The sequence below is a fragment of the Brachyhypopomus gauderio genome, chromosome 4 (assembly GCF_052324685.1).
Source record: "Brachyhypopomus gauderio isolate BG-103 chromosome 4, BGAUD_0.2, whole genome shotgun sequence".
Taxonomy (NCBI): Eukaryota; Metazoa; Chordata; class Actinopteri; order Gymnotiformes; family Hypopomidae; genus Brachyhypopomus; species Brachyhypopomus gauderio.
Genome location: NC_135214.1, coordinates 1,988,485 through 2,002,067, shown reverse-complemented (window position 1 = coordinate 2,002,067; position 13,583 = coordinate 1,988,485). Strand labels below are relative to the sequence as shown.

The window sequence follows — 13,583 nt, the reverse complement described above, 5'->3', positions numbered from 1 at the left end:
AGAATAAAAATGGCACTTTCTTTCAACGGACACCAAAAAATGCTAAAGGACGCACGGTCCAATGGAATGAAAGATGAACTTACTTTTTCCTCTACATCACACCCACAAGCAGCATGTCAGATCTTTAGTTTCAAAGTCTTTATTCACCTCCAGAAAACAAAATGTTACAGTTTTTACATAATGGCTTGTGACACAGCAGAGGACCAGTCAGGGATTAGTAAAAAAACAACAAACAAAACAAAAACAAAAACCAAAAACACACACAAACAAAAAAAACAAACCCACGGAAGGAAATGGAAAAACATGAAGAAACAAGGGATAAAGAAATCTAAATAATGTAATTTCCTTCAGATGTGATATCTAGTGTTTTAACAGAAAGCCAACTTATGATTTATCACCAACCAGAAGACGAGCGATGAAATAAAACGCGCGCACACCCCAACACACAAACGCACACACACACCCTCATCTAACTCTCATCACACACGTGCACAGAAGCCCACTCCAACACTTTGGTCTCATCTGTGCAGCCATACACAAATTCAGTTTCTCACCATCTGTTTGCTTTCTTATTTTTTTTTTTGGCATTCGCGCACACACACACACACATTCACGTGCTTTCTTCTACAATGGTCACGCACACTACGACGTCAAATATAGGGTGTTCAGGCTTAATGAGCTGTGCTCAAGAGCAAATCGGAGCCGCTGGGTTTTACCGGTACCCGGGCCCGGGCTGGGTGTAGCCCTGGCCGTAGGGGGGGCGGTTTCGAGCGTAGGGGTTAGAGCCTCCGGGTGGCGGGGTGGCACCAGTGGGCGGGGTGTATCCAGGACGGGGCTGATACACTGGGGCAGGCTGGGAAGAAGGCGGCAAATTGTAGTTGGCAGGCTGCTGGGAGGCCTGGGAAGTGTAGTTTTGAGGTGGAAACGCTCCTGGTGGGTACTGGCCCGCCCCCTGTGGAGGAGGGGCCTGCGATTGGGCATTAAATCCAGGGGCGGAGCCCGGAGCAGCAGCCTGAGATGTAGGGGTGGGGTAATTCTGAAACTGCTGAGGGGGCGGGGCTTGAGGGGCACCGGGCTGAGGAGTGTAACCTGCTGAAGAACAAACACACACAGACGTGAGGCCCTTATTTCCCCCTCATCAAGACTGCATCCAAACGCCCTTCTGTCCTGCCGTGCGTGTGTGCGTGATGTTACCAGGGTACTGCATGCCATACTGCTGCTGCTGCGGGTTGGCAGGCTGCTGGGGGGGGTATCCGCCCGGGGCCTGGTACTGCTGGTACATCTGACCTGAGACACACACACACACACACACACACACACACACACACACACACACACACACACACACACAGGTGCAATCTTACAGCCCACATCACCACGTCCTTCATGAAGGATCCCAACATTCATAACATGTCTCTGAGACATACAAGTGTGTGTGTGTGTGTGTGTATAATCAGGGATTTAAACTTGAAAAATCTGGATCACAGCCAGTCAGACAGTTCTGAATAAACAGATGTGTAAAAAAATAAATAAAATAGAATAAATAACCATGCAAACATGCTCATCAAACTGGGAGAGACGTGACACCCGTGGACAGAGCAGACAGCTGCTGCAGTCTGCCAGCCATGTGCCGGGCACACAGGAGCCAGAAACACGGGCCTGTCGTCCAAGACACGCATCAGGCTCCCCCAGCGCACGCACGGACACACATCGCTCATACGCACAGCGCGGCAGCCCTCCAAGACGCAGAGGGTGCTTGACATGTTTGTGTGCAGTTAGACTTACAGATAGATGGATTTGTACTGATCCCCAAAGAGAAAAAATGAGAAGCAGGTGTGTGTGTGTGTGTTTTTTCCAATGCGTAGCAGATCACTGGTCACTATACACCAGAGGAACGCTTCAAAAGGTCCCCGATCCCCTGGCACTGCTCGCTGCGTAACCATGGTGACGAGAAGCACACAAGGGCCGGGCCTGTGCAACACATCATTCCCTCCTGTCTGCGTCCACTGATAGGGAGTAAATGGGCCCCGGCGCGAGGAAAACGTGAGTCTCCTCGCTAGTCCGTACCAGCGTGACCACAGCGGGGTTTCCCCCTCCCCGTTCGCTGAAAGACTGAGCAGCGATTCCTGAGAACTTCAGTGGCTAGAAAACAAAACGCGGCTTACGGTCTGAGGCTGCACACGAGGGATTTCCTCGAGCGTTTTCTCAGCCGTCTCATCCGCGCTTCGCCACGACTTCGGAGTGCAAAAACACGCACGCATGTGCACCTGGGACAGCCAAAGTACCACGGTTCCAGAATTTACCGCAGAAACCTCAGGAGGCTCAGGGCCCTCGGATCAGGTGACCTCTCAGTCACGGTGTGTACGTGCACGTGTGTGTACCATCCATTGTAGTGGTAGCAGGCTGCTGGACCCCTGTGTAAGGAGGGGGGCCCTGGGGGGCCACAGCAGAGGGGTGTGCTGCCGAGGAGGATGAGTTAATACTGTCAGGGGTGCCGGAGCGTTCTTCCACTGCAGCTAGTACTGGAGCTGAGAGAGAGAGAGAGAGAGAGAGAGAGAGAGAGAGAGAGAGAGAGAGAGAGAGAGAGAGAGAGAGAGAGAGAGAGAGAGAGAGAGAGAGAGAGAGAGAGAGAGAGAGAGAGAGAGAGAGAGAGAGAGAGAGAGAGAGAGAGAGAGAGAGAGAGAGAGAGAGAGAGAGAGAGAGAGAGAGAAACATAAGCACACACAGAAAGCAAGAGAAAGAAAGCAAGAGCAGGAGAGATCAATCATTGAAGCAACTGACCCCTTTAATCTAATCAGGGTCATATATTCAGATCATATATTCATTTCAAGAGGCTTTCCTGGAGGTTCCTGTCACCATGTACTTCAGGTACCTGCTAATATAGGGCTAAAACTATTGAGAAATGAAGTGTGGGTGCATCTGAAACGCTGAGTCTAGTTAGAATCATTTAGCAGAAAAGGAATGTGTTGTTGGACAGCTTTAGATGGAAAAGCTTAAGTTTGTTCTGAAAAATGAGACCTTTCCATTTCTTTACAATCTTTAACCATCAGCCAAGAAACCACAGGCCTCCCCTCCCCCCATAGCACCCCACTGCTGGGTAATTTTGGGGCAGTTAATGTCATTACGAGCGGGTCTGTGTGCGGGGGTGTACCTGCAGCAGGTTCATCAGATAGGCCGAACGCGGAGATGACGTTCTTGCTAACCTCCTCCTGGTTCTTCAGCGGGTCAAAGGCAGACATGCTGGCGGCACTGACTGGAGGAGCCTGCTTCCCCGCCGGGTCTACGGCCTCCACGCACTCTGTGAAACACACACACACACACACGCCGTGTGGACATCCGTGTCGTGCCTACACAACCTACACAAGAGCAGCTGACTTTGCATGGCAGGCTCGTGTTTGCCCTCCTGGAGGAGTGTGTTAATGTGTGTGCCTGCGTGCCGGGGTCGCCCCGGGGGCATTTACCCGCATCCGGGTTGGTGCTCTCCAGCGCTGGTTCTGAGGGCGGCTCCAAGCTGTCCAGCAGGCTGTTGATTTTGTTCCTCAGCTGGATGAGCTCCTTACGCAGGTGTTTTACCTGCGACGACTCCAGCGGCCGCGGCTGTCCGTTCACTGCACACACACACACACACGGCCGCGCGCATCGGTCAGAGCTCCAGGTAGCAAGCAAACGTCACACAATGTACTAGGCAGGAGGACTGGGACGCCAGGACCCTGTGGTCTACTCTCCACATGGGCTGGTACTGTCCCAGGCTGTGCTCACCAGCACTGGCACACACACACACACACACACACACACACACACACACACACACACACACCTCCACACACACACACCTCCACACACACACACCTCCACACACACTCCAGTCTCACGTTTGGAACACGTGCTCCCACGTGACTTTGCACAGCCAGGAAGCTGCGATCAGGCTCTACTGGCCCAGTCCACAACACTTCTCTCCTTTTTCTCATCCTTCTCTCTCTCCCTCCCTCCCTCTCTCTCCCTCTCTGCCTTGTTTGAAATTGGCAGTAGAGGACAGGGCTGTAACTGAAAACAGGGGACAGAAAATAACATCATCTGGCTGGGAGCGAATGGGGCTTTGGACAAGAAGGTGTGCCCTCCAGAGACATGAGCACAGACTCTCCCATTCTCTCTCTCACACACACACACACACACACACACACGCACACACACACGCGCACACACACGCGCACACACACGCGCACACACACGCGCACACACACTCACTCACGCACACATTCCATCTGAGTGAATCATTGCATGCATCCTCTATGACTGTGTCAACCACCAATTTACTGGACTCCACATTCACACATAAACTGCATATACTACAGCATATGGTAAATCAGAACAGTATTACAGCATGCAATTTCATGAGTATAAATATTTAGTACTAGCGTGGTATTACGCATTAATATTATACATGTCAAATATGCGTCTTGTTGAACACTGAATTTTTTACTCGGTCTTGAACTCTGGATTTCAAATTTCTTCCCAAGCCCAACAGAGACCATAGAAAATCTGATCCATGAACAAACGAATGACAGGAATCGTAAATCATGACCACAACAACCATTCAGGGAGAAAGACGTCATGCTGGAGTCTTTAGATAATCAAACGGACTGATCCTGTAACAGAGAGCATGGAAGTCCTGGACGCTGGCCAAGTCCACAGCGCTCAGCTCCCCATGTCATGTGCAGGACTCTCGTTTGACAAGTGAGAATTACTGAGATGAGGCTTCATTACATCTAGCGCAAATATGTCCATTGATCTGTGCCATGTTTTTATGATTTCACCAAGTTACTGAAGTGCAGCAGACTATTTTTGTTAGTGCTGTGGGTTAATTAGTTTTCTTAATTTATTTGGATCTGCATACACACATCTCATATGCATACACCACCACCAAAGCTAAATTTTGATTACTGAATCTAACCCCTGTGATGATCTCAGACTTTGCCTTCACTTATCCTGGTCTGGCACACAACTCTACTGACGGTCCATCATGAACCCGTGATAGTGCACCATCTGCTGGACACTCAAACCCGGAGCTTCAGTTTTAAATGCAGCTGCAGCGACATCCCCTGGCAAAACTGTGTACTACAGGAGTGTAGCGACTTCTGCCAAATAAATGTAAAACGGTCAAATGCGAGGTGGTAAACACAATTAAACCACTCATTTAGCAGGACCATACACCGACTTTGTAAATACACTGCCTGGAAATGTCTTCAACTGATAAACAAAACATTATCTTGAGAAACTGGTCTAAATATTTTGTCCATTACCTAAGCGATATGTGTCATGCTAAACTGGAGGTGCCCTGAAGTGAATAACTTTCAAATATCTTGCTCCTTTCAGGGCTTAGACACATAGCCTCCAACGTTTATCCCTTCAATCTCTTAAAAAACGTGACTGCAACATCTTAACAGATGTACGAGAGGCCTTGTTTTTATACACGACATGAGCCCTTCTGGTTCTACTGGATCAGTAATCACACCACCACCCCCCCCCCCCCTCCCCCCCCACAGCGCAATCATAAAATCAGGCCAACGTGGTTTCACAGATCAAGAACATGCACATGATGCATCATTCCAGTGCAAAATACTAATGTTATTCTTAAACTCGCAAATGAAAGGGCCCTTGTGCTCCAATTTAAAAACAAGGAGTCAACTTTCCCCCGTTTATAAGTCATCTAAAAATAAAAAAATGAAAAACTAAAAACAAATAATTTACTCTACATCTCCTTCAAACCAGAAAAATTTAAACTACGTTCTCATTCATAAACGTTTCTGATTCCATAATGAGCCAGTGTAGCTGTGGCATTATATCCATCATTTATCATGAAGCTATATTAAAATAACCTTTTAATATCCTGCACCGTTTTTCCTGGGTCTAAAAGCTCCAGGCCCCTTTGTGAACATGAGTGGATCAAATGTCTGTGCTGCCGCCTGCTGTGTATTAAAGGCCCAGCGACAGGGCCTGTGTGCTCCCTCCCTGCAGTCAGTTAGGGTCACAGCCCCCCACAGCTGGACGTGGGCCGTTTACTTACAGGACAAGCTGTCCGCGACACCGAGTAACCTTACAGCTCGCCATTACATGGGGTCTTGTGATGTGCGCACAGGCAGCTATGGTCAGACTGCTGGCTGTTTCTGCTGGTTCAAAGACTAAAATTCGCAAAGGTGCTCTGGTTTTTAAGCATCCCCAGTCTTCCCTTGTTATTCTACTTATAAGAAAATCCAGAAAAACAAACTGTGAGGACCTGAAAACTTTGGGATTCTGGGAGTGTGGCGAGTATAACCAGGTAGTGAAAGGTAAGGTCGTGCTGACAGACGTCAGGGGTTTGTGTGTGGCAGAAACACAAGCGGGAACAGTGTGCTTACCAAACAGAGTGAGCTTCAGTATCCTGCTGCACTGGATGGCGAAGGACAGGTCAGAGCTGTCAAAGATGGTGATGAGGTCGTCGTCTGCAGCAGGAGGAGACGGAGGGCAACAAATGGAAAAATGAATATTTATCTCCATAGACGGCTGGACACAATGTGGTCCTTACAGGACTGACACACCACTCTTCATCCAGATTACCTCTGAATCTCACGCTACTGTTAAAATTCTGTAAAACTTTAATAACGTATTGGGCAGGTTAAACAAGACAAAACTCCTCACCAGATTGGTACAAATGGGAAAAAAGATCAACTTGATCTTCCACTGAACACAGAAATGTAACCTTACAGTGGAGCAAAAGAAATTAAAAGAAAAAAAACAAACAATGTTTGGTTTTGGGAGGGGGGACTGCAAACACAGTGTCAGTGATGAAGCCTTATTAATTTAAATTAGACTGTGTCCTGCATGGTTGGCAGGAATTTGACTCCGTAATCTGTTCTTTATTTACCTTTTAGCTGTTTCCACACGACACCGTAGCAACCTGACCAGGCTGTACGTGAAAGCATTTTATTTTCTTCCTGACCGTACACGAAGATTAGTTTTAATCCGTAATAACACTGCAGGTGTGCGAGTTCACAGAACACAGGTGTTTTAAATGAACACAAACACATTTTGACACAGGCTTATCTTAGCCTCACACCAAATGAGGCCGGTCAGTATTCTTTACCGAAACTCATCTTTTCATCAGCAATTACATTTAATCAGACTATTGAAAACCAGCACACACGACCCGACTTCTTGGATATGGATTTGGCCCAGACTAAACCGCAGTGCCAATGGTGAAACACTGTGGGAAATTCGTGTTAGACTACATCTAGTGACTTAATCAGGGTGTGGGAAAACGGGGTTGGACTCACTAGTCCTGGACTTAAGCGGACGCCTGCTCTTCGCGTTTTACTGCTCTACCACATTCACTTTATAAGGGCCAAAGGGCGTTGTGCCAGGGGCACATGAATCATGCGGTGGAGTGGACCAGCGAGTGCAGGGCCGAGGGGAGACGGTGCGGCGGGCCCAAATCACCTTCGTCCTTGTATTTGATGGTGACCTCGTCGTTGCTCTGCAGCTGACCCCGGAAGACACGCTGCATCATGAGCAGCAGCTCGTCGTAGGTGATGTCCTCATTGTGGATGGGGATCCGGCGGATGTCGTCACCCAGCTGAGCCTTAATGATCAGCTTCCCACTCAGGTCCAGCTGTCCATTCATACTGCAGACACGGGGACACGGGCTCGGTGAAACCTGAACGCCGACACGCGACACCGACACACGGGTCCCGCGGAGCACCCGGGTGGCACCGGCCAGCGCACGCACAGACAGACGGGCTTATACGCATGTTGTGGCCTCTAAACAAACCTTCTCAGTGCCAGTGGTGCTGTGAAAGGAGCAACAGAAAAAAAAAAACACACCTCCCAGCAAACAAACATCACTACGAAACCATTTAATCTAGGCTCACAGTCTCAGAGTGTGTCAAAGTGAAGCAATCATTCCAAACAAATTAGATGAATGTTATGTGAATTCTAAATTAGGTACCTTAAGAAACTGATGCCTCTGAAATGTATGGGCACTCAGTGGCTCCTCTGCCCTAGTAAATATGCTGTTAAGATCTGATGACCATGGAACCCTAGCAAAAACAATAAAATATGCATAACGGCCCGCTGAAATGGTAGCAAGGATATCAAGACCATAGGAACCAAGTAATCTGATCCGTCGACCATAGACAAGTTAGATGCTGCTTTGATACAGTACCACACCGGCCTACTGTAACTCTATAGCACAGTCTAAGGGTCAGGGGAGAAAGAGTGATTTGGCAGTCCAAGTGCAGTTTCCCAACACAGACTTTGGCCCTTTACATTGACATTAACATAGTCCAGGGGGTAAACCAACTGAAACTGGACTTGATTCCTGAATAGAATGACAGTGCCACTGATAAAGGTTTAACGTCACATTCGAGTGACTCAAGAATTAATTAAAAGTGGATATTCTAGCAGATAACTTCGGGATAACTTTGAGTATATTTTATTATTATCCTAATCAAGTCTGTGGTATATGCCCAATCACTGCGAGTGGTTATATTAGTTAATATAGCTGTGTCACCTCGTCTTGAGCACGATAAATCAATACATGGCAACCTCGTCACTCCAGCGATTAGTAAACAAGGTAAACACGCAGTTAAACGGCGTTTTAAAGGTTGTCAGTGTGGTGAGACGTGAACACTCACGTCCCAGTGCCACAACACCACACACACACACACACACACACACACACACACACACACACACACACACACACTAACCGCGCTAGCTGACAGCTAGATGGGCGAGGTTAGATGCACTTTGGTTACGTTATCACACCGGCCAGTACGGCCGTTTTTACCTTATTTGACAGCCGACTACTTTAAACGACCCAAAAATCGACGATTACTTTGAAAAAAATATATATGGTAAGCGGTGAAGGGTGAAGAAGTTTCACATCAGCGCGCAACACTCCGCGGTTCGGTCGGGCCCGTTTCCCCTGCGTCACTGGCCGGATGTTTCACCCTGCCACATAGTGATCCGCTCGCGATGCGTGCGCGGCGCCGTCGGCGGGCGTTACACCGACTTCCTGCCAGAAAGCGCTCCGTTTAGCTAACTCGTCTTGTGCCGGCGTCAAAGTAGGCGAGCTAGCGGGGAGCTAACCCTTCAAAACCGGCCCCAACACACTATCTTAACCACTCATTACAGAATCATATGTACTTATTACATTTACATAACTGTCTAATAGTGTAATTCTTTCATTTCGGCCAAACAGCGTCTTGTTTTTTTTGTTTGCCCCATTTTTATAGATAATGGACGCTAGCACTCGTTAGCTCGCCAGCTACATCACGTGACCAACAAGTGGCTCGGACAGCCAGCGGTTCACCACAGACTGAGGCGCGTTCACGTACATGTCACGCGAACATATGCGCGAAACCACCAGCTATTACATTCCCGTAGCGATACTGCGGTACCTGGTGTTTGAAATATCTCGATCCCGCGGTGGTAAAGAATGTTTTCGCAGGACCAGCCGACTGAGCAGAGACCCGAGCTCCCACGGACCAGCACCGACTAGCGCCGCACGTCCGGAAGTACCTCGACCTGTACGTGGCAAAGGCAGGGGCGCATGCGCGGTGGGGTGACTGCTGCTGATTGTGGATTAAAGGGAGTTGGTTTGTGGATGAATGAATGAACAAGACAGTCCTAACAGTAGATCTCACTGTCTAAGACTACAGGACGTGAAACAATTTTCAAGGTTTTTCCATGCCTCCGACGTAGAGAGTTCATCGCTGTTTCTTCAACAGTATTGTTTTTATAACGTGGATGATGTAGACTGACAGATTATAATAAAACATTTTTCATCAATGGAACCTAAAGCAACCTACAATGGATAACATAAATGCATTAACAAATAAACACTATACTTCTGTAAAGTCACATAAATCAAGATAAAGTGACATGATTATTGAATACAGCACCTTGGGCAGGAGATATCAGTGTCAGGAATATCAGTGTGAACCCTTAAATCTGGTTTAGGGTACACAGATCTTTTTTGTTTTTATTTTAAAATATATGTTTTAAATCTTATTTAATCTTATTCTGCTTGTGTGCCAGGTGAAGTTTTTTGTTTGCAAATCATATTTGATCTATTTATCTATATTTTAATTCTAAATGCTCATATATCAAAATATTGTTATTTTTAATATAAGAAGTTAATAATCTACTTGGTTGAATGTATATGTCAGATTATATTTGACAAACATGACTTTTCTCAGTCACCTTAAACATGATGTATGTATTTTGCATCATTTTGAATCCCATACTGTTTAACTATTTTGAAACTCAGACTTGTTTCTAAATTGTCAGTCTGATGTCTTCCTTTTGTCTTGGGGATCCCTTGAGGATAGGTGCCAACAGTTTCTTGTAAACCCATTTAAAACCACTGTACACAATAGTTAATTTACACAAGACTGGCAGTTGCGAGTGTGACCTGAAGAACTGGACCTGGCCTGAAGATATTGGGTTTCCACAGACAGGTCTTGCCTTCTGCTCCAATTCATCATCACAATCAACCATAAACAAGAACTTTTCTCATATTGATCTGTATTACACCAGTAGGTTTTAAATGGATAATCTTGCCAGCAACATTTAGTGTATGCTGCACACCACTTGGTTTGGGTTTACTGTAGATGCAGTATCTCTACATGACATACTTAGGACTGATTCATCACCAACTGCACTAAATACATAGTCCTTAGGTACTCAGCACTTTATCTCATTTACATAAACCAAAGACATATCCTCGTTGTTACATCAGCAGTTTGAAAGACATTACAATTACTATGTTGTTAAATAATGCTACTCGTATTTTATTTCCATAGCATTAGAAAGACCAGTGAGGTAAAAAGGCCATGAAATGGTGGAACAGTATAATGCAACGCAACAATGGCCTTTATGTTGCATATTCTACAGGCACGCGTACACACTCTTCAGAAACATACACACATATTCCATAGAGCACATCTCAGTAGACACTCAACAGTCCCCCATTCAGTAGAAACATAACAATAACTTGATGGATTACATATAATAATGTATATTAAAGGTGGTACCAATAAGCTGTAAATAAACACAGCCTAATTTTGTGTGTGTGTGTGTGTGTGTGTGTGTGTGTGTGTGTGTGTGTGTGTGTGTGGGGACGCGCGGATTAATCCCTTTTTATATTTCCATGCATGTCTGAATGGTGAGCATATCAGAATAATGTGGCCTCCATTACTTCTTCTTCTTCTCCTGTGTGGAGTTGAACCAAGCGTCCAGTAACTTCTTGCTGTAGTAGATCTGCCATGCGTGAACCTGGATGGCCACCACCATGAGCAGGTACATCACCGACACGGCGGAGAACCCGAAGATGAAGCGGTACGCCTTGCCATGACGATAGAGCTGCTGAGCCACGGGGAACATCTCCATGGCGCCGAAGATCAACGGCGCCACGGAGAACAGGCCGGCGCTGATCATGGAGATCACCAGGTAGCTGATGTTGTTTTTGGGCATGGCCATGGCACCCAGCAGGGAGGGCAGCAGACTGAGGAGGTACGGGTACTCCCACTGGTAGGGCATCGCCACCACGTCGTGGGAGAGAAGCTTGAGGTGGGACACGGTCACCTGGGCTGCTATCAGCGCCCATAGGATCAGGTGCACGAGGGTCAGTTTCTTGATTTCGGACTTCATTGAAGCACTGCAACAGAGCAAGACTTAACTGAGTGCGTGATCACGCCTCTGGAGCTGACGCTGTTGTCTGTTGAACTATCTTTGTTTAAATCAAAGGCAGAAAAGAGATCAAATAGTAAGAACTGATTAAACATGCCTAGAGCATTGCTCCCTCTGAATGAACAGATGTTAGATCACGGAACCCCGCACACATGTATCTAATTATTATATGTATAGCATGCTGTTCCCAAACAGTTTTGAATTATGTATCTCAGTGAAAGCAGGCCAATCCTGTTTCCCATATACTTTGGAATCCAATGACAAGAAATCTGATTAAAAAAGGAATAAGAACAGATCTTGTAAGGTTTGTTGCAGTTTACCTCATCTGGTAGTGGGACGCCACCTTCTCTCTGTGCTTAAAGTCACTCCCATCACTCCCTGCTGCTCGTGGCCCTGCCCGTGATGTCATCACTAGCTCCTGTATAAAATGACATTTCTCACCAGTGCCAAAAAATTCACATACAGCTCTATAACGAGCTCTATAACGCATGCAAGGTGCAGTGATGTACATCAGTAGCATTGTCACTCACACACACACACACACACACACACACACACCCACACGCGTGCGCGCGGGCACACACACACACACACACACACACACACACACACACACACACACACACACACACATACACACACCCTAAGTGGAAAAATAATCAATAAGACACTTTTTTCCACTTAAGAGCAAATATAGATATCTCATAAATATGGTGCCCGTGGATAGAAATTACATCACATTTGTAACTGAGTATCTTATTTGGACAAGAAGGTGCTATTTAAACTAAGCTATTTAAAGACATTAAAGCTATATGAACCTCCCAAGGACATTTTATATTATATAGAGGAACAACAGGAAAACAGTGTCTAATTCAGGACTTTTATCAAACGTTTCGTGCCACATTAAAAGGCAGCTGAACTTAATCATACTTTGTAAAAAAATATTTGACAGGAAATGTTGTATATCTAGATATTAGAAATAACACTACACAGCTGGCTACTGGGTAGCACATATGGGCTATAAATGACACAGCAGCGTAGATTATTTTGAAATGATGAAGCGTAGCTTGTTTTTATATGTTACCTACACAAGTATCTCAAACTGAAGGAACATGGCATGCTGCTGAATGTCGTTCACACTTCTGGTGTTTGGAGCAAGTTTAATGTGTATCGCAGGCATAGTGTTGCAGGACGGATATATCGTAGTCTGTGTGTGCGCACCACACATTCATGGATTAAACGGAGAGACTTTTAAATTACTGTTCTTGTTTATACGAGCACGAGACGTGACACACTAATAAATGCGAAAATGCTACTTACTGCTTGCGGAAATGTTCACGAAGACTGCCGAGGCTGTAGAAGATAAATCTGAGGAAATGTGAGATGGTGCGGCACAATAGCGTTTCTGTCAATGGAGGCAGACAGTTCTGCACATGCGCAACGCAAAGTCTGTAGTAAAGCTCTCCGCCCCTAAAGTGATGCGGTTTGACCTCGCAGCATCCTGGTTCGAGCAGCTACTTCACGGGGCAAGCCCGTTATATGTCTACCAAGAGCTGTTACACTGTTATCTTAAATATTACTACAGATATATTTTTATTTTGTTCAGTTTTGCAATAAAATATATTTTTTATATTCAAAAACGTTTATGTGAAGGCAAACATGCCAGCAAACATTTAATCTGATTTCACAAGATATTTGATGGAAAAATACCTGGTTGATTTAGTGGAAAAAACATCTTACCATATTATAATATTTATAATATATTACCATATTTTTGGTAACATATTCACCAAAATGAACTTTCATATTTTTTGCACTTTACACTCGTACGTTTTTGGTTACTTGTTAAAGGA

General features: G+C 46.0%; 2 protein-coding genes across 6 annotated transcripts; both read right to left on the bottom strand.

Moving 5' to 3' along the window:
- Positions 1-123: 123 nt before the first annotated feature.
- On the bottom strand, positions 124-9,594 carry tfg (trafficking from ER to golgi regulator). 5 transcript variants are annotated; one of them, XM_077001421.1, is made up of 9 exons: positions 9,438-9,572; positions 7,982-8,072; positions 7,474-7,658; positions 6,396-6,479; positions 3,462-3,608; positions 3,152-3,298; positions 2,382-2,528; positions 1,195-1,287; positions 124-1,092 (listed from the first exon to the last, which is right to left on the bottom strand). In XM_077001421.1, the coding sequence occupies exons 3-9, from the start codon at positions 7,655-7,657 to the stop codon at positions 713-715; spliced, it is 1,182 nt and encodes a 393-aa protein (XP_076857536.1). In that variant the 5' UTR covers position 7,658; positions 7,982-8,072; positions 9,438-9,572; the 3' UTR covers positions 124-712. The 5 variants fall into 5 exon arrangements, with proteins under 5 accessions (XP_076857536.1, XP_076857535.1, XP_076857538.1 ...); XM_077001420.1 differs by lacking the exon at positions 9,438-9,572 and adding an exon at positions 8,825-9,376; XM_077001423.1 differs by lacking the exon at positions 7,982-8,072 and having other exon boundaries at positions 124-1,089; positions 9,438-9,594.
- Positions 9,595-10,543: 949 nt separating this feature from the next.
- jagn1a (jagunal homolog 1a) lies at positions 10,544-13,209 on the bottom strand. The gene is made up of 3 exons (XM_077001439.1): positions 13,051-13,209; positions 12,051-12,148; positions 10,544-11,698 (listed from the first exon to the last, which is right to left on the bottom strand). Exons 2-3 carry the CDS (start codon positions 12,137-12,139, stop codon positions 11,236-11,238), a joined length of 552 nt encoding a protein of 183 aa, XP_076857554.1. The 5' UTR covers positions 12,140-12,148; positions 13,051-13,209; the 3' UTR covers positions 10,544-11,235.
- Between the last annotated feature and the right edge of the window lie 374 nt (positions 13,210-13,583).